Raw genomic sequence first — 27,761 nt, 5'->3', positions numbered from 1 at the left:
TATTAGCATTGACATTATTAAATATTTTTCATTTATTATAATATAAAATGTAGAATATTATACCGTTAAAAAATACTTTTAAAATGCTTGAGTAAGAAAATGAAAAGTAAAGAACGGAGGGTTTTAATTAATTAAAACATTAAATCACTTGAATTATTTAAGAATATACACATATTTACGTTTATCGATGCAATCATAGCTAAGGGATTGCTAATTTTTATATGTATTGTTTAATTCTGACAAGAAAGATTGCAGCTATGACAACGTATTAACAACTTCAAAGAACTCATAATGCGAAAGGGATATAAAAATTTTAAAATTAAATATATGATAGTTACACTCATACAATAAAAAACTTCAAACAATTCGGAATTCAACTAAAAATAAATTTTACTGCTAAATATGCATATGTACATTGTCAATTGTACATGCACCTTATACTAGTTTATCTATATTACATTAATGTAATTACATTTTTTTATTTCTATAAAATATTTTATTTACGGGATTGGACTTGTTTCTTTTAGCATCTTAAATAATACCTCATTTTAACCCGAGATAGAAAACATTTTTATTTATTAATTTTTGTAAATTTCAAATAATCATTTTTTTAGCTCTTTTGATAGTTCCCATCAAAATAGAACTTATAAGTAATGTGAGTTTTAATTTCGATGGAAGTTTTATTCTAAATAACATCAGAATAAGTATATTAGGTTACAAGCATTTCAGTACAAAGAGTGAGTATGCAGTGCTGGCAATGTATGCATTATAAATATAATACATTACGAACTGTACCCACTTTGCTATTTGAATGATTTATGTATATATTTTTTAGGTTCATCTCTCATGTATTACTACTAACTTAACTTATGTTAATACCATTATTATATGTTTATTTATTAATGAATTATTCATATTATTCAATATAAACGGATATTTATATAATATAATTCATTCTAGTTTATTTTATAAGAAATAAACACTTATAAATTGTCGGTGGGTTGTTTAATAAAATTATAATTTTTAATAAATTTTGTATTTAAAATATTCTAAAGAGAGCATACAAATATAATAATTTAAAATACAATAATTAACTTATTTCTCTGGAAAATGTATTTTTTGGTTATTCCGGTCATGAAACCTCAATCGACCCTTTTATCTCACTCCAGTATTTTCTACTCATTTTAAGTTTTATATACTATTTTGTTAAACTAAGATTAAGCTAACAGTCATACATTTATAGATGCTATATATATATGTAAAACTATTGTGATGTCTTTAAAACAAGATTAACTATCACATTTTACTGTTGTGATATATAAACTGTACATGAGACATAAACTGAACGTTGTATATAGTTAAAGGTTTTAAGCATGTATCCAGTAATATGTTTGAGTTAATTAAGTGTCAGCAAAACTTGAAGGGTAATTTAGATATATTAGCAATAGTCAGAGTATAGAAATACTGTTTATAATTTTTTACTAAAATATATTATACAGAGTATTTAGTAAGGAGGGAAATTGGTTTCTATTGTTCTCATTGTTGGTAACAATTGACATGTTTCCTTACTTTCTGAATACTCTATATAGGACTTCTTAAAGTTTATTGTATTATGAGAATGAAACTATTTGACAGTAAAATCTAGTAAAATTTAATAAAACAGGAAAAGTGTACCGATTCTTTGCAATTACGTTAAATAGGCGTGTTTGCTTATTTAAATTTATCATTACTGATTTTAATACTTAAACAGAGATAAACCATTAAAACTTATTGGTTGGTTATAAATTACAAAAATTACAAATTTAGTTAGTCTACAGTATTAAAAAAAAAAGTTTTCTGTAGTTTTTATTCAACTTAGATAACTATTGTTTGAACGAGAACAAGTTGAAACTTTCTCGCTATCAGATTAAATGTTATTCATTTATTAAAAAAAAATTTATTGGATTTTTCAAGTGTTTTCTTTTTAATATAAATATTAAATTTTGTAAACTTTTGTTCAACAATAATAAATTTCAAAGAAAGTACTCGAAATAAAATAAATAAAAAGATTTTAATTAATTAAGTGTAGATGTATAGTTTTGGAATCTGAATCAATGAAAAATAAGTTAAACAATTATCAAAAACTGTATAACAAGACAAGAACTTCACTTCCATGAAAAAAAGATATTAAAATAGGAAAACATTGCAACCCTTTACACTTTTTACTCTGACATTTTTAATATACATTTTTTATAATTCTGTTTTTCATAATTGTTTTCTTGATTTATTTGTATTTTTTGATACATTATTTAAATAAAAATGAATTCTCATTTTGAAATCGTAAAATAATTAATGACAAAAAAGAAGTGTTATTTTCATATTGACAATATCAATTTAAATATCAAATCTAATGTTGAAATGAGTGCAAAATTCAATTATAATCAGAATTGATTCATTTTAACAATTGTCAACAAAAATATCGTTTGAAAAATATATTTTGTATTATGTTAAATAAAATGTCGGTTTTTATATTAACTCTGTAAAATAAGATAAAAATGGCTACAATACTTTTTAGCTTGTCCTATTATTATAAATATTACAAAATTAACCCAATTTGGAGAATCATAACTGAATAAGGTTCCAAATGAAGGGAGATTTATAAGTTTTAATTTCAGCTGAATGTCATATAGTGAGTTTTTGTTTATAAAAACTATTTTGTGAATTTACATGTGAAACTCGGAATATATGCACTTACAATGAGCCAATTAAACTTGCACTTTATAAATTTACTGTTCTTAAAAGAAAACATATAACACTATCAATTATCATTAAAACTTAAATTATTTCATAAAAATAGTCTATAATATTGATTCAACTGTATACTATAAAATAATAATAAAAAACAAAGACTAGTTTATAGACTTTACTTAAGGTTATTTAAGACTTTTTCATAATTTCAATATATATATATTATGGTATAAATCAAGTTATTTATAATTTTAAGATAAACTCAAAAATCCTTGTTATTCTATTTAAACATTAAACCTCTACAACATATAATTTAAAATATTATTTGAAAATTTGAATTTTACTTTTAGTTTTAGTTAAGGGGAACTTAAGTACCACTAAACTCTCTAACATTTAAAAATATATTGCAAAATTCTATTTATAGATTTCAAAAATACTATAATTGATGTTTTGAACATAATTTTCTACTAAAATTTGGTGTTTATAAATTTTACTCCATTTTTTATTTTTTTAATCTAACCTAATGTGCAAGAGAATAACGAGTGAAGAGGTACAAGATAAAAAAAAAGAAAAACGACTGTTATAGAACACTATTAAATCTAGAAGAAACAAGNGTACAAGATAAAAAAAAAGAAAAACGACTGTTATAGAACACTATTAAATCTAGAAGAAACAAGATGATAGGACAAATCAAAACATAAAAGTTTCCTGAAAAAAATATAGAAAGAGAGGCGGTAAAACTAATTAGAAGATAAAGTCAAATGCATAGTTAATGAAATAATTCAATTCAAACGGATCTGAAAAAAAAAACTAAAATATAATGAAATGATTACAAAACATTGGCGATTTCATACATAATAAAAATAAAAAAAAATTCTTTAAATTATGAATATCAACAATTGTCATCCGAGATATTGGTGTCATAACATGTAACAAATATTATTTTGAAAATAATATTTTCTGAAAAAAATATAGAAAGGATTGGGATAGATTTGAATTTGAATTTTTTTAGTTTTTAATCATTTTTTTTCGATCTTTATATCTACTTAATTTAAAATAATTTAAATTTAATTTTGTTTTAACTATTTCTGTTATATTAATGAAACATTTCAACTTTACCCATGAACATTCAAATGTGTCTCGTACCTAGGGTAGATTTGTAATAAATTATGATTAACTTCGTGAGCTTAAAAGTTCTTATATATATGAATAAAAAGGCAAAAAAGTATTTAAAAATATGTAGAAATATATAAATTACAGATTAGAATGGTGAAACTACAATTTTGTAAAAAATAAAATCATAAACAATAAAATATTAAATTTTATGCAAATCGGACCAAGTCTTATCTGTGTGTATGTAAACAAATTTTTCTCATTAAACATATTATTATTTCAAATGTCACAAAATATTGACCTATATAAATGTTTAAACTGGCATTTTAAATGCTTTTATGAATTAATATGAATGAAAAGCTAATACATGCACTAACCCTTAATATATGAAATATATACAATATCAAATTTGTAGCTGCGTAAATAATCGACAATTCGAATCCCCACAATTGTGCATGTATTATTAACAGTAATGCAATTACATAAAATGACATATTTTACATAAAAGTGTATTGAATGCTGTATAAAAATGATAAACAATTTCAAGTTTTACGTTCAAAAATTTGTTATCAAAAACAGCAGTTCTGTTTCCATTTTATCCAAATAACATTTACTACATCTGACTATGATATATAAATCCTCTAGCATTCAATATGTCCGTAAATTCGTTTTCTAAACAGATCTAGTCACGGCCATTATGGTTAGATTGCCTAATGAGAATTAATTAGATTATCTCATCGAAATTAATCTCAAACTTCTAAACCACAATAGAAGTAATTATTTATATATATATAACAGCCATAGTATCAACATCTAAATGTCGTTAGTTCATGGATATTAATAGGTCTCAACACTATTGTCTCATAAAAAACAATTTCTTGTCTCTCAAGAATAAGCAGAATAATACACGCATAAAATTACCTACCATCCATTTATTAAGTTTAAGATATTTTTGCATATCTGTCGCTTCATCCTGTCTATATTTATCATTCTATTTTTTCTTTTTTTTTTTTTTAATATCTTGCTCTAGAGGGAATCATATATTTTTATACTTGGTTATTGATTAACTATATTTCATGCAATATCTTTAAAAGTAGAACATATTTAAATTTTTTCATGAAGTTATAAGTATCCTATGTTCTCAATTTCCAAAAAAAAGTTTTACCAGCTTAAAAATAAGAAAATTATCTAACAAAGAAAATTAATGGTCGATAACAACTTTTAAACCATGGTTCAAAGCACTTTTATACTAAGACAGAAGAAGAAGAGTGGTTTATAAATGTCACATATATAGAGTGTTCAGTAAGTAAGGAAATGGGTTTCTGTTGTTCTTGTTGGTTGTAATAACTGACATGTTTCCTTACTTACCAAACACTCTGTATGTGTTTCAATTTAAAAAATTTAAATTGATACTATTTTTAAAAAAATAGGGGGATGATAGGACTAAATTTATTTTTACTGTAGTATGTTTTATATTTTTAAAAATTTTGTATGAGTTAATCAATTACTCTGTACACATTTTTTGTCTTAAATATTACAAAATTACATGTCTTCACTAAAATTGATATATTAAAGATTTAAAGAAATAAATGAGAATCTTTACTGGCATACAAGCCTGAAGTACTCATTTTTCATTATCAAACAGATTATTGAAAATATAAGACTAACTTGTAAATAATTTTAATAATTTTCTTTAAACAAAAGTTTTATTCTGAATTGGTTTTTGCAAACTATTTCAGTGGAAATATATTTTAATGTTTATGATTTTTACTATCGTACTTATTGATATATTTAGACAAAATATAAGTATACTTAAATATATTGTATTTTTTATTTTTTCATGAAAGTGTTTCCGATTGAATAAAGACTTTTTGCTTTTGTTTGCGGAAATGCACATCAGTGATTGTCACTCTATCCATGAATATTCAATTTAAAGGTTGTGAGAATGAGATTTTTTCTCAAGTCTATATGGAGAAACTTGCATCGGTCACCTTTTTTCCGTGTCAGGTGTCAAAATGGGCCTGTGTTTTTGTTTTTTTATTATTATTAATAAAATCGTAAAAATACTTTCACGACAGAGACGGTTTGTGAGAAAGATCGGATATGTTGAAAAAAAGTGATAAGGGGTAGACAATAAGAATTGGCGAGCTACCCAAGTCCCAGAGGGCCCTTTTATCTTCCGGCGTACTGAGTTCATATGTATACAACACATCTTGCAGTTAAAATAACGTAGTTATCTTGGCCATTTAGGATTTCGAAAAATAATATATAAGGTGAGATTTATGTACGTTTGTTTGAGTAAAAAAATATGCCAATCACTAAGATTTATGGCGTAACAACGAAGGAGATTTGTTTCTCTCTAAATGTTGGTTTTAGTTAGTAACAAATTGTTATACTACAGCAAGTGTTGCTACCTGAATATGAAGTGGAAAATAAAAGTAGAATTATTAAAAACCGCAATTTTCAATAATGGAATACGTCAAATAAAAAGAGATAGGTTGGACTTATAATTATACAGAGTGTTCAGTAAGTTAGGAAACAGTTAAATTGTTACAAACAATGAGTACAATAGAAATTCGTTTCCTTATTTACTGAACACCCTGTATATGTTCAATGTGGGTTTCATTCTTATATTCATTCAAGTATGGTAACAAAACAAAAGAGCGAACTAGCATCCAAATGTTGTATTGTTAGTAAGTATGTGAATGGATTTTATCCGTACTTACTATCCTGTTGTTTAATATCACAAAACAAGTTTATGAGAGTCATTAAAAATTTACTGCTAGCCAAATTACCCCCGAAATCGTAATAATAAACTATTACCGCATCAAGATACGCTCAGATAGTTAGTAAAATTTTACCTATTCAAGAAAATTATATTTGTAAAGTAATATCGTATTATAATTATAATTACTATTAAAATTATACCAAATTAAATTATCAGTGTGTCTCATTTGTATAGAATCACAAAAATAATACGAAACAATTGAACCGTATGTTATGGTTTTATTCGAATAACCACTATTGTAATCAATTAATGTTTAATTGTTAGAACGCTTATTTATAGAAGAGTTAATTAAATTTAGCATTGTGTTAAAATAAGATTTAACTGTGAAACATAAACCCGAGCACAATGAAAGGCTTTAATAAATATTAGTTTTTAATATGGTGATCAATTTTATTATTAAAATCAGCAGACGAAAATTTAATTAAGTAGAAATTAAGTACTCTTCGCTAGTCTACAAAATACTAATCAACCGACATAATTGTTTTTTAAGTGTTCGTTAAATTTCTTGTACAATAGTTCATTATGCACTTCATAAACACTCAAAATTGTCAAATTCACATTTTATTCAATTTGAAATTATTAATTTTGAATCATAACCAAATGCGCATTTAAAGGGGTATGTAAGACAATTATCCCTCTAATCTAATTTTTGATACTTTTTATCACGCGTGATAAATGAAAGTAACAATTAGTAAATTAATTTTTTTTATCAACCACAACACAAATTTTAGATAATTGTAATCTACAAACTTATTATCTTATTTCCGATCGCATGTATTTAAACTACTATAGTTTGAGCAGTTAATCGTAAATCATAAATCTTGACCGTGCTATAATATTCTGAAAAAATTAACTGATAACTTTAATTTTGTCAAAAAAAAAATTTAATTAATTAAGTCGTGCTAAAACGGATTCAATAAATATAATGTTGTTTTTATTATATTTTTATAAGTTGTTGTTTAAAATTAAAAGTTTTAAAAAATATTTTTATTTTATTTATTATAAAATACTTTTAATGGATATATACTTATACATTATTAAAACCAAGTGCAGTAGGGTCATGATATATTAGGGGCCTTACATAGTTGAAAAAAATATTTATGTTATCGGACAGTGATTAACATCATTATCATAAAAACGCTTCGATGCGAACCTGATAAATTTCACGCTAATTTGTATTTTTATAATTTCATAATATCCTTGTTTAAATATTTCACTTAAGTAGTAAATGGTTGTTAAATTACTAACTTAATTGGAAATAAAGTAATTTTTTGTTACTTTGATAACCGATTTCTTATAGTACTACAATCATCTGACAAAATGTTAGTTTTAATATTGTAGTACGTATCAAAATCATTAATTTGGAATAGGTTAGAAAAACGCAATTCGTTTTGGAACATTTTCAAAAATTAAGTGAAAAAAAAATCCACCATAGAAGGTATCATCAAACTCTTTCTGTAATTAGGTTTTTTAATGAGTTTTCTTAAAAAAACATACCAAAAGAAAGCTTATTGTGTTTGATATATTCTATTAAAATTTTATCAGGATCAATATTCTAAAAAAAGTTATAGCAGTTTTAAAATGTAAAAAATACCATTCTTTGCGGTATTGTAATATTGAGATATTTTTCTAAATTCCTATAATTGAGAGGTTTTTCAATATTTGGTGTCGATAAAATGAATAAATAATATTGGATTTTTTTACGTATTAATAATTAAAATCGATGTATTAGTCATGTATTGACACTATTGTTAATTTAAATAAAAATAAAATAATTTTTATTATTCATTTAGTTATTTTCATTTGCCATTATTTCTTAATCATTTTAAATTAAATAAAGTAAATGATTTTTTTAAATTGTTGTTAAATTTTACTGTTCAAATTTTGTAGTGTCACTAAAAATAGTTTTGATATTTAACTATTACTCGAAGATCCTCATGTCAGCTCTAAAATCCTAGATACGCCATTGATTTTAATTATGATTGTATTTTTAATGTCATGTAACTATTTGTTAATACGTAGGCAATCATCAGAATAGCTCAATTCATTGAAAGTCCAGTTTAATTTTAATTGACGTGGCTAGAGTACTTTTTGACAATATGAGGATTAAATTTTAATTTTGAAATTGAGTTTATAATAAATTAAGTCCTTTACAATAATAAATGAGTTTTCGAAAACATCAATCAACGTTTGCCTACCGATTGCTTTAGCTTCGATGCGAAGCTGAGAAGGTATTGGTTTTACTAAGATGTGTTTATTATTATTTTTTTTTTGTCTGTTACCACTTTTTCTCAGCTCTCACTGAACCGATTTCTTTCAATGATATGTCAAAAGATCACAAATCGTATCTAGTCGAAGACATTACCCTCAAAAATTGAAAAAAATTCCCTCGTTCCCCGTAAATGGGGGAAACCTCCAAAAAAATTACAAATTTAAAAATCGCTAATTTTCGAAATTTTTTAAATTTTTTTTACTTAAAATTGCTATAACTTTTTTAAAAATAACTAAATCAATATAATTTTTTTTTATATAGATACATGATATCATTACTTTTTATTTGGTATATTTTTTATTTATATGTGACCCTTTACTTGCCCACAGGGGAGATTTAAAATGACAACTTTTTCACAAAAAATTCATTTTTTCAACTTGATTTTTGAAAATGTTCCGGAAGGTCTGACACTTTTATATATATCTTAAATTAAAGCTAATGTAATATACTTTATCATGAAAAAAAAAAATTTCGGACTTTATCTTATCTTCACGATGAAAATGGCTACCGAATGCTATTTTTGTGTGAAAATTTTCGATTTTGTATTTTACATTTTTATTTTTATTATGCTATAACTATTTGAAAAATGTATGGATCAATACAATTTTTTTATGAGAAATAATATTTTTTAATAATCCCTTTTTCATTCGACATACTTTATCTGAATCAGGATATTAATAAGGAACTAGCAGACCATGTTGCTTTTGGAATAATCCACCAATTTTTAAAAATTAAACAGTATCTAATGATTTGCATCGAAGCGTTTTTTTTTATAGTGATTTTAATCACTGTCAGATATCATTATACTTGATCCAACTATGCCACGTCACCACTGTGCCGCGACCCCCCTGTGNCCAACTATGCCACGTCACCACCTTGCCGCGACCCCTCTGTGCTGGGGTTTTTTTTAGATATTTATTTGATTATCACAGTAATTTCATTTCCAGTATATTTATTTATTTAAAGAATAAATATAACTATTTATCTGAATTATCATTATCAACATTTCTTATACATCGTCTACAATGTTTTATTATCAATAGTCATAATCATCAGGCAAAATAAATTATACTTTATTATTTCCTCAAAGTTAGGAATCTTTTACCTTTTATCTGGTTAATAAACAAACCTCTACTTGGCAACTTAATTTAAACAGAAAAGTTATTCTTCTAGAACAAATTAACTTATAACTAAACTAACAATTAAATTAATTTACCTAAGTATTAGATTACATAAGTTAATTTGCCGAAACTAGCTTGTATTCGACTTTTGTCTACTGATTAACAAGTATTTTTAACAAAATTAAACATTTATAAATAAATCATATTTAAAAAAGTATTTCTGGTTTGAAAATAATAAATAATATAGGAAAATCCCCATGTCTGGGTACTTAAGTTAAATGGCTTTTGAAAATAACTGAAGGTATTATATTTACTTTTAATATTACCATATATATTTATAGTCAATACGCGGCAAATAATTAAGGGGTCGAATTATATTTTACAACTTATTTAGTCGTTGATGGTAAAATATTGTTTTTATGAATGAAATACTTTATTATTATTATTATTCATAGCCGGTCATAGCCACTTAAGTAAAATTGTGTTAACAATTTCGTTTTATAATATTTTTATACTAATATATTAAATATTAGTATAAAATGTTGGCATGGTGTGCGCAATGGACACATTAGTTACAGATAAACTTTAATGTTAAACTGCATCTGCCACTGTAAGCTCATAGATGGTTAACCATTTAGGTGTTTTCACAGTGACAAATAGTTAATTTTTTCAGTGCAGAAGGCAATGGAAAACCATTGAACTTAGCACTTTCCCTAAGGAAAGTTAGCTGTTTAGGTAAACAGCTATAACAAGGCTTAACCTTTAGAAAATAAATATCATAGATTCATTTTTTTTTTTTAATAGACACTCTAAATCAATTTGTAAGTTACTTATTGAATTTTACTTTTAAAAATCTTAATAGCAATTCGATAAAAATTCATTCTAAAAAGTAAAAAAACGTTCCGTATATCTTTTTTAATATCTTTTAGCTAATTTTGTACCACTACATTTTTTATAAAGGTCTGTCCACTTAACTCCCATCTATTGACGACGGAATAATTTATTTTTAGATTTACAAGAGCCCAATTTAAGTGAGTAGAATTTTTTATTTTAACTATCAACGTCGCCATCATGCATTTATTTAAATTATACTCTACACCTGTACAGTTAAATGTTCAAGAACATTCGTGTTTAAATCTAATCTTTCATAACAAAAAAATTTTAATTATTTCATTATATATAAAAATGGTACCTTAGAGTATAATTTAAACATTTAATAATTTATCTATAATTTTGATTAGTATAAAATACAAATTAAAGATGTATACTAAAAAATATATTTTTTAAAGAGTACGCTTGAGAAAGTACACTGTCGTAGTACCTGAGAACATTAATCTTACAAGCATTAATATATTTACTATCATAATAATTGGAAATTGGAAAATGGTAGATGAAATCAGAAAAATAGATTTTATTGTATTCTATATATCTTTTCGTAACTTTCAAGAATTTTGAAACATCAATAGTCCGTATACGACTCAAATATTCGATTTATAGATTCTAAATCGTTTAATTTATCTTCAAAGCTTTTTATATACGCTTTTTATTAACAAAGGTGGAAAACGGAAAATACATCAATCATTTATTTTTATATCTACTACAAAAGTTTCAAATGTATTTACTCGACTATTTTCCAAATACTTCCTTTTATAGAGTAAAAGTTAGATGGTGTCCTAATGTAATATCTATTGCTTTCTACAAATCTTATTGATTACACTTATGAGTAAATTGCGATACGTTATGTAGGCGAAAATCAGTCAATAAATTTATCATATTAAAACGTTTTACATAATATGAGAATTCGTTTAACGTTTTAGATATGTTTTTTTTTTTATAACATTTTTATTAGTAAATCGTTTTTAATATGAATTCTTTATTTAATTTATTTTGTTTAATGATATTACAGAAAATATCTTATTGATATTTTAACGTTTATCGTTTTACAATTATAAACATTTTAGACAACAATTTAAACATTATAGTTATAACGTTTTCAAGCTGTGATTATAATTAATTCAACTTGGATTTTATTGATGAGATGTTGACAAAGGAAAACACGAGATAGTTAAAATGAAGAAATCAGTGACCATAAGTGAGGACATGATAAGAGTGGTAGAAAGGTATAAGTTTTCAGGATCAGTTGTGCAAAAGAACAGTGATATTGACGAGGATGTAAGACACGAGATTACGTGGTGTGTATGAAGTGGAGAGAAGCGTCTGGTGTATTATGTGATAAGAGAATTTCAATGAGACTGATAGGTAAGTTCTATAGATTGTGGTGAGTCCAACTATGATGTATGGTTCAGAGTGTTGGGTATTTCACAAGACAATAGAGCAGAGATGAGATTACTCAGATAGATAAGTGGAGTGACTAGAGAAGATACAATAAGGAACGAACATATAAGAGGGATTATAGGTGTATCATCAATCGTAGATAAAACAAGAGAAAATATATTTAGATTGTTGTCATGTTATGAGAAGAGAGGACTTGGAAGCTGTAAGAAAATTCATGAAAATGAATGTTGAGGGAAGAATAAGCAGTGGAAAACAAGTAGTGATATGAGGACGGCTGATGTGAGCGTAGGTGATGTAAGAGATCATGTCAAGTGGAAGCTTAGGATAAGGTTGGCCGACCCCTATTAGTTGGAATAAAGGCGAGAAAAAAGTAGAAGAAGATTTTATTAATGAAAAATTTTACTGACTAAGTTTAGCGAATTGATTTAGTATTGTTTGTTTTTATTAAATACAATTTCGATCAACACAAAGTTGGTCAAAAACTAATAAAAATGTTTAAGAAAGGTGTCAAAGAAAACTTTTATTTCTTTCAAACAGTTTTCTTGTTTATTATTGTAGGTGATTCATAGTCATCTGGGATCAAATTAATAAGAAATACTTAAGCCTTCCATTGTTTCTAAAGTATTATTAAGAAAAATACGTATATTGCATTTTAAGTAGTTGTATAGACTTATTAATTTTAATTAAAGTCTGTAACTTGCAACTAAATTTATGAGTCTAACTTGAGTATACTTGGGTTAGACTAGTTAAAATTGTTTATAAGTAATTTAAAAACCCTATATTTAAAACTGATATCATATATGATATCAATTTTGTGAGATCTATGTTTAGATATTAATTATAAACCGAGTCCACACAAATTTATATAATAGTGTTTTTAAAGTATCATATTTTTAAATTTCACTTACTTAAACTTATTTAAAGTTTACTTACATTCGAACGTGTGTATATTTATGTTCTACCGAAGTTATTTACAGGGTCAAATATCAATGAGTATTTATAGGGTTTGTAAGTTTGGTATTACCCATTTCAACGGAATACAATTCCAATTAGTGAAACACAATGTTTTATTGTTATAGCGCGTCTCTAGACTCTGCAGTGTTGCAGTATATTTAGTAGACTCGAGAAACGCAGATGTTTCCCTTAGCGATTATGGTTGTTTGTGGCTATTTCTATAATGTGTTTCATGGGCACTATTCTCCACGACAACTAATTAATTATGTAACGTGTTTTTGAGGCAGAAAAAATCGATTTTTATAATTACATTATATGCGAACCCTAACTATCTTTTGAGGTCATTCTGAATATGACAAGGTAGTAAAATCTCAGAATATCGTAATCAAAGTAAGTAAAACATAAGCATTGGGCGTACTACATTGCTTAATAAGATATAACGTTAACCAACTCTATACTACAAAGCCCCTCAGGGATGTAACCATCACGTACGGATGTTATTGTTAAAATGTATAAAGTTTTTAAATAACTTCATAATATTTTTACATCTCTAAAGATATTAACTCCAAAGAAGACGCAATTCGATGATGCAGAATTTTATTCATGATCAAACGCATTATTCAAAGAAAGCCTTTTGTTTAAATTTACTAATTAAATGGCACGTTATTTGCATACTTGCTATGATAATAATCGCTACCAAAACCAAAAATTATTTTGATATTCATGAAGATAATTGAAACGGCGTGAAAAATAGACAAAAAAACAGCATGGACGCTGTAGTGCATAAAATTATGTAGATAATGAATGTTGAAAAACTTGAAAATGTCAAAGTGAAAGAAACTACACTATAGCAATAAATTACAATGACTAATGATTATAATGAATAACCCATGAGAATTAACTAATTGATGAAACACTTTTTTTAACAACTTAATAAGTTTACAAAATGATTACAAACAAAACAAGAATAAGAATATATGATTATGCAATATTTTTAAAAACATTCTATCATATATATAATTTATTTAAAATTTTAAACATTCAATTACGAACGATTTATTTTTGTATTAACAGTTTTCAAGTGTTGATAAATAATTTATAAAAGAATTTCATGAAGTAATTAAGAATTGAGGACATTATATGTCTTCAATACTTATTTCCTTCTTAATATACAAGCTAAAAATATGTTATTACACTCATTTTCTGATAAACTATTGAGAATTTTTAATTTTAGTAAAGAGAAAACATATTAGGTTCAAAAAACTACAATGATATTTAGTTAAATCTTTTTTTTAGTCTCTTTATGGATAAAAGTCCTTATTTATAATTTTATTAAATAGAAAATTCTAATTTTAGCCTTATAATATGATAGAAAGAAAATTACAAACAACTTTGTTTTTACAATTTTTTTTATCTGGACATCGACCGTTTGTGTTTTACACATTATTTAAATATTTGAATTTAAAATAAAATCTCATAATTGTTTTGTTTTTTAATTCCGGTAGCAGTGCAATAATCTGTGCTGATATCCCATAAATCATTTATCATTGAAGTTATAGAAAAAAAATTCAGTTTAGTTATCTTAACTGGATATAACAATAATATATTGTTGCTATCGAAATAGATTATTGTTGTCACCGGTATTATGAAACCAAATCAATGATGTATTTTTACTTAATATCCAAATCTTTCAATAATGTGTAAAACGCAAACGAGAGATCGGATGAAAAAAATTGTAAGAACAAAGTTGTTTGTATTTTTTTTTTTGTATCGTATTATAAAAATAAAATTAAAGTTTCCTATCTAAGAAAATTTTAAATAAGAATTTTTATTCCTGAAGGGACTAAAAAAAAAGATTTAACTCTACATATTATTGTAGTTCTTTGAACCTAATATGTTTTCTCTTCACTAAAATTAAAAATTCTCAATAGTTTATCAGGAAATGATTGACATAACAGATTTTGATCACCTTATATATTGCATTTAATATAAACTGTAAGCACAGTATTTCTATCTAAATAATTAAATAAGTACATCCTCGACGAACACCTGTTAATTTAATTGAATTTCAAATCAAATTTCGTTCAGTATAGATCAGTCGATTCGAGTACTAATTTAATTTCTGCGAGTGAAATTAAAAATTTCTATCTTACAATTCAATTGAATCGTGTGATATTTTAATCAAGGTAAATTGTATGTAGTTAATTTTATTCGAATTAAGCAGTTTAATTATTTCTATATATCATGCACTAAAATAACTTTGGATTGCGTACTAAAAGGAACAAAGCGTAGAAGGTGTGACAAAAGCGAATTAAATTATTAATTAAATTTGTTCAGCACTGGAATACCTTACTTTTTTTCAATTTTTGTTCTCTTCAAAATTCAGGGCTCAGTAACATATTTACGAAAGGGATCCAAATCACAAGTTGTCAAGGATTTGAGCCACCTTCCTTTTACCAATTGTGCATTAAAAATGTATTTTTAATCATTTAATGAATCAAATGAATTCGATACAAAATATAAACTAACAACCCCAATATTAATAAACATAATGCGTGATGTAGACGATGTAAATAGTTATCGCCTTACATCCGTTTTATGATTGTCAGATAATAGTCTGAAATTGACGCTTGCCACTCCTAAAGGGTTTTGACTATTTATAAATTAACTGTAGCTATTTTTTTTAAGTTATTTTGAGTTTTGAATCGTTTTATAAATACGTCGTAATTTATGTAGTTTATGAGTCGTAGAAGTCTGGATATTATATTAATATTAGTTGATTTATCATGGTGTTAAAATTGTCAAATTTTAACGGCCCCTTGTAAATATTTGGTAATTAAAAAGTTAAAGGGGCGCATCGAGATTTTCTCAGTAGCTCACCTAGCCTATCTAGACATAGATTTATTTAAACATATTTTATAGAAACGGCACACTATAAAAATTATAAGAATACTTAGGTCGTTGATATTATTTTGTAATATTTAAAAAAAAATTATTATTTGATATATACTTTACTCAGAAGTAAAAAAATATTCGTCTAAAATTTGATTTTTAATTATTACTAATTTCTCTTTAATAACTGCCTGATTTTCTAAAAACAGGTGTTCGAAATTCTTAATCAACAAAATCGGTCGATATATTCCTTAGAGCTGTAGACTACATAATTTATCACCTCTGGTAATTTTGTCATGTCCCTTGCCCGTTTTGTTATAAAGTACAACATTTTATAAAGTAGTCCTCGTTTTACCTTATACTTGGAAACCTCTTGAATTTTGTTTTATTTAAACGCTTAAAAACCAAACTCACCTTTAACTCGTCAGCCTCAATGTATCCACTACCATCTGTATCATATTCTCTCCAAATCTGAAATTATTCATTTAAGTTTATTCTTAAAATTTATTCCGTCGGTTATAATATAATACAAATTCACGATATTCAAATGAGCCCGAGTTTAAAATAAATTTCAATTGATACAATATGTGCACATTTATATTCATATGCAGAATTGTTATGCTACACATACCTTCATGAATTCGACGCTGGAGTCAAGTGGATTATCAAATCGGAACAGTAGAAGAAAGTTTTCTTCCATTGGCAAAAGTTGAGCAAGCTGCAAAATTCAATGACTATTAATCTCATGGTTTGTAAAGAAACGCTTAAAAAGTTCACGCTTCTATCTATAAGAAGCGGCCACATATATCTTAATAGTTCATTACTTCACGAATGTCAATTTTCCCATCTTGGTTATCGTCGTAGGCTTCCATAAAACACTGCTTCAGTTCTATTAGCATTGCATCCGATACCGCCTGTAAATTAAATTCCTTATGTCATAATGATAAATTGATAATTAGATAACATGCCGTTAATTTACAGAATTTTGTCAGGCATTCGTGTTTGAAATTTCAATTGGGATCGTTAAGTGGATAAGGTTACGAGAAAACAAAGGATGTACAAGTACGGGTCTTGAAGACTGATTGGACAAATAATATTTGCTCAACTAGAAAGATCATTGATCTGAAATTAATTTAATTTATATTCTCATACTGACACTCAAACGCAATTTTCTAATTTGAAGAATCAAATATAAAGGTAGAATAATTTATTTACTCACAAAATAAAATTCTTTATGCCATTAAGTATTTAATTTATATGATTGATAGATTATGTGTATTTATTTAACAGCTAATCCTTTTTACAACACGACAACGCTTTGTTGAATGTTCAATGTCTAATTCCGTCAAGTTGATTGAATAATTAAAATATTAATAGATTTTACAACTGTCCCTATCTCAATTGAAAAGTGCAACTAGTAGAAAATATTGATGATGAAATATTAGTGTGTGTTAAATTAGGCGCCATCGATCATTCACACCTCTCCGTATTTCAAACTGTGTAATAGTTTAGATGAATATTTTACGGGAAATAAATTTTTTTTTTAATTTTTTTACCACCCTATGTTAGAATGATTATATTGCATTATGAAAAAATTCCATAGTTAAACCTTGGTGACAGGTTAAATTCTAATACAATAGATTTATCCATCATTACTTTCTATCATCTAGTAACTATTATGTATAAGATATTAGATAAAAAAGTGATTCATACACGCGTTTTAGGATAGGTTAACTTTCGATTAAAACGAATTCAGGGAAAAAATGACATTCTATAATACGAAGTTCGTTAAGATGCAAAAGTAACACGGATGAGTAATTATGAATCTAAATTCTTAGGTAAAATTCCCAAAAGATGGTTCTTTTATTTCTTATAAAGCATCTTATTCAAAATTAAAAATAATTACAAAATACTTAGATGTTTTTCTTAGATTTTTCACTTGAGTTATACTAAAAATATCGTCGGAGAAATTGTTCAAAGGAAATAATATTTTCCTTAGATATAGTTTGTTTGAGTTTAAACTCCATAAAAATATAGCACTTCAGTTCTAGTAGTTACATGAAATTTAATTTTGTTTTGATATGAGACGAGGAATACTACGTTGCTGCTTTAATACAACTATCTATTTGGTTTTCGAGAGTTGTAAATCGTTTGAGGATTAATAAACTAAGAATTCAATGAAGTTAGAATTTTCTAGTTTGCGTTACTCTGATAGTTAGTAACATTTGAAACGAATTGATGTAGATTTTTTACAAACGTTGGAGATTCTAAACGGGAAAATCATTCGACAACTCTATAATGTTTCTTTTCTAAATCTTATTATATAATAGAACAAGGAAAAAAACGCTTTTCTGGGAATAAATAAATAATAGAATAAGTTAATTAAAAATGAAACTAAATGACTATGTGTGAAAGAACATAGAAAAAATACTTAAAGCATTTTACATATTATTTATTATTCACTTTTATTATTTTGAATAATGTATATGATATTAATTTTGTTTACATTTTCCAAGCGATATTAAAACAATTTCTTATGAATAAATAATAATATCTATAAAGAAAAAAAATTATTCGATTTCGTTAGTTGTTATACATTTTTTTTTTTATAATAATAATAATAAATTAGCGATTTAAATAAAATTACCTAAATAAATTTAAATGACCTAATAAAAAAAGACAATTTTAGTTGTAGAAAGGAAATGAAGAACTCAGTAAAAGTTATACAAACCTATTAAAAATACAAATGTCATCATTCTAATGTGATATCGTTGGGTTTTATCACCGTGAAAGGTACGAATAGTTTTTTTTTGCAAAACGTTTTGTAGTTTGTGGTTGTTAAAAAGACTATTTATATTTGCACACATGTACATTGCATTATAATAATACAATATCCTAGTACGGCTAAAAGTATCATTTGTCTTGTTTGTTTTAATGAAAATGCATGGAGCGTTACATAGCTATTTTATTAATCTATGTACATATTACACGACTATATTATTATTATACCAGAACCTTTTGTGATTCTATTACTATAATGACATTTTTTTTGTGGGATTAATTTTTCGCTTTGTGCGTTTCGCGATCGTGATAAAGTTTTTAAGTACACCATGCAGTCTTGTGCATTTAATTTGAGAATCCTATTTCTATTCCCCTGTTAACGAAATTGGATCATCAGTTTTTTATAAAAATATATAATCGTTAAAATGAACACTGTCCCAACAATTTCGTATTCGAAAAATTTCTACACTAACAGTTTCACTTTTAAAAATAATATTCAAGTACGTATACTTATTGGAAATAATAGTTAGTCTTATTACCTCTGGGCTGACGTCCGCAGTGTTAGCACTGGAGACAAATTCTCGAAGAAATCCATCTAGTTCAGTTCCTTCGATGTATCCGTTACCTAAATTAATGAAACAAAAAATAATAATATTAAAATAATGGCATAATTTTGTGAAAATTATATTGTTTATAAATAGAAATAGATTAGCGATAAATTGTTTATATGCAAAACAGTTTATAGAGTGTTCAGTAAGTAAGAAAACATATTTCTATTGTTCTCATTGTTTGTAACAATTTTCCGATTTCCTAACGTTTTAAACGCCAACTTGCATTAATGGATTTTCATTCTTATGTAGTTCTATTAAGATTTATGAATAATATTGATGATCAGGTTATTTACAGATGGTTACGGTGCTCATATTTTAACCTAATACAGACTAAAGAATAGAGTAGATGAATAGCGACCTAAAGCGGTTTTGTACAATAGTATAACAATAACAACAATAGATGTTCTTTAAACTTAGCTAACATCAATAAAAATACTATATTTCTCTGGGGGGGTCTACTAGTTTAGAAGTTTAAAAGTTATCTTAACGAATTTGTCCAAATAAACTTTTATGAACTTTAGATTAACTTATTTATTTTTATAAATGTTCTTATTTGATGTAAAAAAATTAAATAATTCAAATTTCCAAAAATATTTGCAATAGTAAAATCAAATACTTTAATAAAATCGACTGCGTGGTTGTTTTCGCTTTAGTTAGTCTCGCATTGCCTTTTATTCATCGTCAAAATATATTTTTCTGAAACGATAGTCAAGGGAACAATATGAATATTTTACATATTTCAAAACTACTTGGGTATTGTTATGCTGTCGGTTTATTAACTATAATTTTGCCATATCGTGATGCATACTCAGATCAAAATACTCAGTAAAACAACATAAACCATGTGCATTGTAAAAAAAATATATAGTTTATTGCACCATTGCAGAAGAAAACAATCTTTTTAAATTATTATTAACAGTTATTTTATTTGCTCTAATATTTTATAATACGTAAATAAACCGAAATAAATTTGAATGAATAATTATTGTTAATAATACTATTATATAATTAATATATTTAATTTATAATTAAATTTATATATTGATTATTGTATAATAATTATTTCAGCATAATATCGTGCTGAAATCTGTTCTACAAAAAAAAATATGTATATCTAAGCTGTACACATTAAAAAAAAATAAACACATGTAAATTGAGGGTCCTTAATTAGATTTAAAATTAACAAAATAATCAGGTTACGGTTAACCTTCAGGGTTAGTTTCAAGATTTATCTACCGGTAGCGTCAAGTTACTGATGCGTACACTGAAATTCATGAAATTGGGTATAATTACCCAATCTCGTCCATTATTAGCTAGCCTAGGACCGTTTAGATTAAACAAAAACCATGTTTAATTATTATCAACGCATGTCGTATGGATAATAAATTATAACTTATAACATCCGGTGTTTCAAAACGAAATAAAAAAAAGATAATAGAGATCATTTTGCCATTATTTCGAGGGTTTTCACATTTAAATTAAGTATATTTTTGTGTTCACATTCAGAAAAAACTTAAAGTTCATCAAAATAAAATATGTAGTATATCATTAACAATACATACTAATGTTCATAAAAATAATTTATAAATAAATCATTTGAGACTGTTGACTGGCTTGTTTATTTTAACACATTTGAAAAAGAACTTGAGAATATCATGTTTATAAATTTTAACTAAACTGTACATTTTTCTTTTTACTTTTATTCAATTTTTTAGTATTATTGCTGTTTTAATCACAAAAACAAGCTGATATGATTTGAAAATCACGTTTTAAAAACTTTACTTTTAGAATCTATTCATTTGAAGTTGGTTCGTAAAATTGCGTTATAAATTGTGAAAAAGTAATATCGAAACTTCAAACTATTAAAATACTTTTTTATGCTTACCAGCGCTAAAAATTATTTTAACGGTTAAAACTTGAAAACATTGTTAGGTGCGAATGTTTGCGCAAAGTTTGCTTTAAAAAAAAATAAATTTGTTAATAATCTTTTAATAGTATTAAAAATATTACAAAATCGTCTCGTTGTCGTCTAGTACAATGAAATTATTATACATGTATTTCCTGTAATACAATCTGTCACTGTGTTAATAATATGTGTAATTGTTTTGTTATATAATAATTATGCACCCAATTAGTGACAATCGTTCACTCAAAATATTCATCTGCTCGAATATATTATTAAGTTTATAAAATAGTCTATCACAGTTTACACACTCTTGTTCTCGTGCATTGATTTATCTCCCACAAGATTTGCGAAACAATTTTTTTTAATTTTCCTTATGAAAACACATTTCTAATATTAACACTATGTGCAAAACGTACATGTTTTATAGTTACCTTTATAAATACATCAATAAAAAACAAATTTAACGATTATTCCTAAAAAAAACCTAATTTTTTTTGTTGAGAAAAGTGAATTACATATGATAAATTACTTCCATTGGTGTCATTAGTATCAGTATAAGTACGACTTATTTGCTCATTAAGTAAACGTGTATTTATGTTTTTTTAATATGACCTTGACATAAGTCTAACTTGTGACATTAAGTTTTAAATAATTAACTTACTTAAACTTTTATAACTTTTCAGTTTAATTTCAAATGAAACGTGTTTTGTCTTCTACAAAAGTATATTTTATTAATGAACAAACATCAATAAAGTGACTGTGACTCAAAGCGGTAAAAGCGGTCTCTTGTTTAAATGTCAAATTTGTTTCATCATTAGTATACCGAATATTAGGTTAAAGTTAGTTGAAAACTGGTAATGCGATCATTACTAAACAGGTTTGAAAGTTTTTGTTGACTAGTTGGCTTATTTAATGCGTCACTTAATTGAAATGAATGACAACGAAAGATCTTATAAAACTAAAAAACAAAACTGCATTAAAGCCAGCTACTTGTTCATTGGTTTTCCGATCTACATATAAATATTATCGTGAGATATTATTTGCTGAACACAAAAAATATATTTTTATTTATTTAAATATATTTAATAATGTTATCGCATGGTAAACTAAACAGTAAATTAGCATAATTTGAATATATTTTCAATAAATATGACACAATACGGCGCATTAGTTAGGCAATTTAGCTACGTTCCAGAGTTTATAGTTAAAACGGAGTGTACACGCCATGTTAAGATGAATTTTCTTCATAAAAACTGTTTTTTATGATTATTGAAAGTCTACAGGTCGAGGAGTGATAATTAATAGCGCATACTTTAATCAAAAGTATAAATAGAACCTTTGAAGCTAATTTTAACAGTTAATTGATTTTCTTTAACAAACATTCAAGTGTTCAAGATTTATTTTACTTACTTTAACACGTGAGCCGCGTTGTTGAAAAATACGAATTTAAAACGTAACTACCCTGCACATGAACTTATTAATAAGCATTATTCTGCTCGAGATAAAACAATCAACAAAATTTCGCTACAATTATAAACGTTTGTTCGTGTGCACATTAAATACAAATATATAAGCAGCTTTATTTAGCAGCGTTCCTAAAGATTCCTCAAAGCAAAACTCGATTATTGTCTTACTCGTTGCACGTAAATTGCTACAACATACTTTGTGGTATGTTTACTAAGACATAATATTTAGCTTCTGATGTTTGCGCGAGTTATACGGTTTATTACGCGATCGCGTCACATGAACTTCAAGTTGCTATTTAAGGACGGAAATGAGACATTTAGATAAAGCCGATTTATTCTCAGTCTATAGTTTTAAACGGTAATTAATATTCAAAGTGTAGCGTTTCATAATTCATTGCTGACATTTAGATTAAAATAGAATAAGAAACGTGAAAACTAAGTAAACTCGACTTAACCGTCAAGAATGTAAATACAGACCCATACAAACGACATGACTGCAATGTAAAATTTTTTTTAATATTTACAATGAGTTTACGAGGTGTTAAATTATTTTAAAACGCCATCGTCGGCGCTTACAAGGCGATTGCGGTGGTTAATAATTTTAAGAAAGTGAATCATAAAAATTTGAAATGAGCACCAAAAATTTAGAAGGTCAGGCAAATTTATTAGACGGCCGATAACAACTATTAATAGAGATACTGTCGATAGCATTGCAGTAACGGTTACTAATTATTTTTATACTTATTTCAATAACGGCAGACATCCTAATTATATCACATCGTTGAATTATGTCGCGATTGTACATTACGATCAATTGCTTTATTGTTAGCATATTTTTAAGAGGTACGATTTTTTTTAATTCCTATTTTTTACAAAAATTTAATTACCTCAAGTTCAATTATACTTCAATTTAATTACTTCAAACGACAAATACCAGCCATAGATCTTATAGTTATTTAACTTTTCTCTTTGCATTTTATGGTACAAAAACATCTGATATCGTTTTAATATAATATTTGAAAATACATTTTTTGATGTTTTTTATACAAATTACAATTAATACGAAAGTTTCATTAGTTTAAAAGTACAAAATATCACCAATTATAATCGATTGTTTACTACGGCAGCATATAAATTTTAGAAGGAACATAAATCAGTAAATCTAATTTATGATGTTAAGGTATACATTTACAAAAAAGTATAAAAATACTATCATTAGTTTTATTGGGTACCATTTTTCCAAAATTATTATTTTCATAACGAAAGTAAATAATAAACAAGAGCAAAGACTACAAATTATGAAAATATTAGATATTATTCATACTATAGATTAAATCGTCAAATTTAACTTCCCAGGGAAATTACATAAATCATACGATTGAATAAATACACAAACAGGAAATTAATATTAACTATTTATCTGATTGTTCCTCTGTATATTGTGATCGCCTATTTTTTTTTTTTATCGAGTTACTAGTTAAAAATTGCGATTATTTTAAAAGATAAAAGATAAAATAAAAGTTTATTCGTGAACAAATTTAATCATTTAAAATAAAATTGCTTGACATTGAGAGAAAAATTTATGTCATTAAATGGCGCCATTTTGAAATTAAATGCATTTACTAAAATATTTGATATTTCTTATAAATTTTCCAACTGTATATCATATCGCAACACTTAAATTTTCTTTTATTAAAAAATTGAATCGAATTATTATATATATATAGTTTTTTTAAACTTTTTAGCAACCAAATGACGTATCGGTAGTATCAAAGTATGTTTATGAAATCCGTTTCCACGAAAAATATTCTCAACTACAGGGATCAGTTACGATTATTTGTTGTTGTTACAGTACACACACAAATTTATCGTAAATAATTGCTGTGTATTTTAAGTATTAAGCCGTAGGGATCGATAGTGTAATTTAATTCTGTATGCAGGAAAAGGGTTACAAGCCGGAAGTATTAAATATCATAGTATAGATTATACCTGTACATGGGAGAAACGGCGTAAACTATTAAGGCTTGATGAGGATATACTTTGAAGCGGAAACGTATACAGGGTGTTCAGTAAGTAAGGGAACAAGTAAATTGTTACAAACAATGAGAACAATAGAAACCCATTTCCTTACTTACTGAACACTATATATTTGATTTCGTTTCAGGGAACTCCACAAAAAAAGAGTTTGGTTCTTTATAAAAATATCGATTGGACCTTAAATCATAGAAAACGCCTTCCTTCGCTTAATGTTATTTATTTATATTTTTTAAAACTTTTACATATATGAATAAATAATTACTATGAACATAGGCACGCGAATCCTTAAAAAAAATAATACATCCATCACACAAACGTACACGGGTGAAAACGAAATAATAATTTTATAACAATTTAAATTTTACAACCGCAATGACTAAGTCGTGAAAGAATTTTCAACTATTCACGTTCAATTTAAGCGATAAAAAATATTATCTGCAAAAAGCACATATTTATTTATAATTTCATCGCCATTGACTATTGTATTATTGATTTTTAATTTACATGTATAAAAAGCAATGACATCAGATAATAATGATAAGTATGATTTAGCCTAAAATAATATTGATTTATAACAAAAATTTATAATACCTAGACCGCAAAATAAACTAAATAATAGAACATTTATCGATTAATATTTGAGTTCATTCCATTATTTATGCTATACAATCATAATCCAATAGTATATATTCGATTGATCCAGTTACACAGCACCCAAATAAATAATTACCGTCGGAATTAGGTAAATAAATAGAAAAAGTAAAAAATATTATTTAAATTTAAACCTCTTGAGTTTTTTTAAAATTTAACTAGGTTTATATTTATTAATGCAATTGGGAATATAAAAGTAACTAGATGTAACTACGGGTTTTATAATTAAGTTAAACTTTTAAAAATAAACAATTTAATAAAATGTAAACCGTACAATTACTGGACCAGTTACTTTATTAAATATCAATTATAAGAATTCAAAAATCAAAACTATTATAAATATGGGAATAATTACCTGAATTTTATTTTACGTGAAATTACTACGAATTTGAAATTTGAAAAACTTGGTGATTTTATCATTATTATAATGAAACGAAAAATAAAATTTAAATAGAAACAATTACTACAAGGTTTTGAGTTAAATAATTATTGTACAAGTTGTAATCATCCTGTGGCTATTACGTTCAACTAAACACTAATTATACAAATTTACATTGAGTATCTTGCACTTTAATTGTTGTACAAAGAGATTACAAAAAAAAAAAAAACAATAAAAATACGTGCATTTCAAAATCTAAAAAGCACTAAAAATGTGAACTTACCATCTTTGTCGTAATGGCTCCAGACGTCCATAAATTGGTTTGCTGACAGTTTTTTGAGTTCTCTGCTTTGAGGATCCCTATACTGTTTCATGAAATTGGTCGCTTTTTCTAAGTTTAATTTTTTTGCAGCCGCAGCCGCTTCCGCTCCCGATTCCGATGAAAAACTCATATTCTGAAAAATAGAGATTCATAAGAAAACGAAAACAAAGTATATAAAACGACTGATGAATAAATCACCACAACAATAAACAATACATTTACTTCCCTGTGATTCGTGCGATATGTGAATAAAACTGAACAAATGATAACCTAGTTTTTTTTTTTTAGAGCCGGTTAAATTCTGTTTTGTATGTATCACGTGTAATGGTATTAGGTAAATATGTGCTGAACATTATTATGAATGCGTGACAATGTGTAGTTTGCGGTAGCCGTCACCGCTTTTGCAAAACACTTGGTATTTTTTATTTTATCGAGTCGCAAACAGAAAACAGGATGCTAGCCATTTATACGTTCCAAGTAAGCTAAAGAAATATGAATTAGGCGCTTTATTAATTTTCCCCGGGAATAACTTTTTAATCCTAAAATCATACTTAGAGATTTCTGTATTACATTGACCGCATAAAGCAAAAAAAAAATAAAGAAAACGTTTTCACCTCTTTATTATACCTTGGATGACGGTGCACGACCTAACGACTTTAGGAGATTAAGTCATATTAAAAGTAAAACAACAATAAAAATGAACTGTAGGAAACTAGGATTTTAGTGTTCAACTCTTTGATAGCCGCAGTAGGTCGAGCGTTGTTGCTAAGGGTTTATACAAAACCTTGAACTTTTCATTAATCTTTTTACTCTGTATAATATCTTTTTATAGTCGAATTCAGCGTACTGTGTAAAGTAACTTTGCACTCGTTAGCCAAAAACAAACAATATTGAAACTCGCTACTATACGCTCATGATAAAATGATTTATTTTTTATTTCAAATTACTTTTTACATGTTTAACCAACGGAATAATTTTAATAATTTATAAACCTGTACAGAATTTCATTGAATCAAAAACTAAACGAATTGACAAATATATCGAATGGCTAATAAATTTGATAGCTAACAATTACCTCGCGGCCATTGGCAATACATTACTGTTTATGATTTTACTGACTATATTTGCGTTCAAAATACACAAATTGCAAAAATCCTAAAACATAAAATTATATTATTTTGGAATACAAATGTTACCCGAATTATTACAAAGGTTGATCCGTTAAAGACGGGACTAAAAGGTTAGATGGTTACAATATTTTGGTATGTTAAGATAAAAGTTCGTATATAAAAAGCCGCTAAAAAAGGATCACTGCGCTCAAAGTTATAGCACTTTTATCGTTGAGTTGTACATTCCGCGGCATATTGATGATTCATAAAAGTGTACAATTTAAGCATATAGATACCTTGACGAATTTCCATTTTTTACCCGGCCAAAACGCACCGC

At 26.1% G+C, this 27,761-nt stretch overlaps 2 protein-coding genes across 2 annotated transcripts in view; both read right to left on the bottom strand.

The window, feature by feature from the left end:
• Positions 1 to 9,129, bottom strand: part of LOC126906916 (pre-mRNA-splicing factor RBM22-like) — a 32,348-nt gene extending 23,219 nt beyond the window's left edge. The window contains exon 1 of the mRNA XM_050687859.1: positions 9,119 to 9,129. The gene's annotated coding sequence lies outside the window, so the exon portion shown is untranslated. The remainder of the gene's footprint in view (positions 1 to 9,118) is intronic.
• LOC126906922 (calbindin-32) overlaps positions 1 to 27,761 on the bottom strand; it is a 47,993-nt gene that overhangs the window by 10,280 nt on the left and 9,952 nt on the right. Inside the window, exons 2-6 of the mRNA XM_050687866.1 lie at positions 26,277 to 26,448; positions 19,483 to 19,568; positions 16,987 to 17,076; positions 16,794 to 16,880; positions 16,577 to 16,633 (exon numbers count right to left, since the gene is read on the bottom strand). Coding sequence (XP_050543823.1) covers positions 16,577 to 16,633; positions 16,794 to 16,880; positions 16,987 to 17,076; positions 19,483 to 19,568; positions 26,277 to 26,445 — 489 coding nt within the window. The 5' untranslated portion in view covers positions 26,446 to 26,448. The remainder of the gene's footprint in view (positions 1 to 16,576; positions 16,634 to 16,793; positions 16,881 to 16,986; positions 17,077 to 19,482; positions 19,569 to 26,276; positions 26,449 to 27,761) is intronic.

This window comes from Daktulosphaira vitifoliae, unplaced genomic scaffold, assembly GCF_025091365.1.
Source record: "Daktulosphaira vitifoliae isolate Bord-2020 unplaced genomic scaffold, ASM2509136v1 Scaffold_5, whole genome shotgun sequence".
Lineage (NCBI taxonomy): Eukaryota > Metazoa > Arthropoda > Insecta > Hemiptera > Phylloxeridae > Daktulosphaira > Daktulosphaira vitifoliae.
This window is presented reverse-complemented; position numbering and strand designations above follow the sequence as displayed.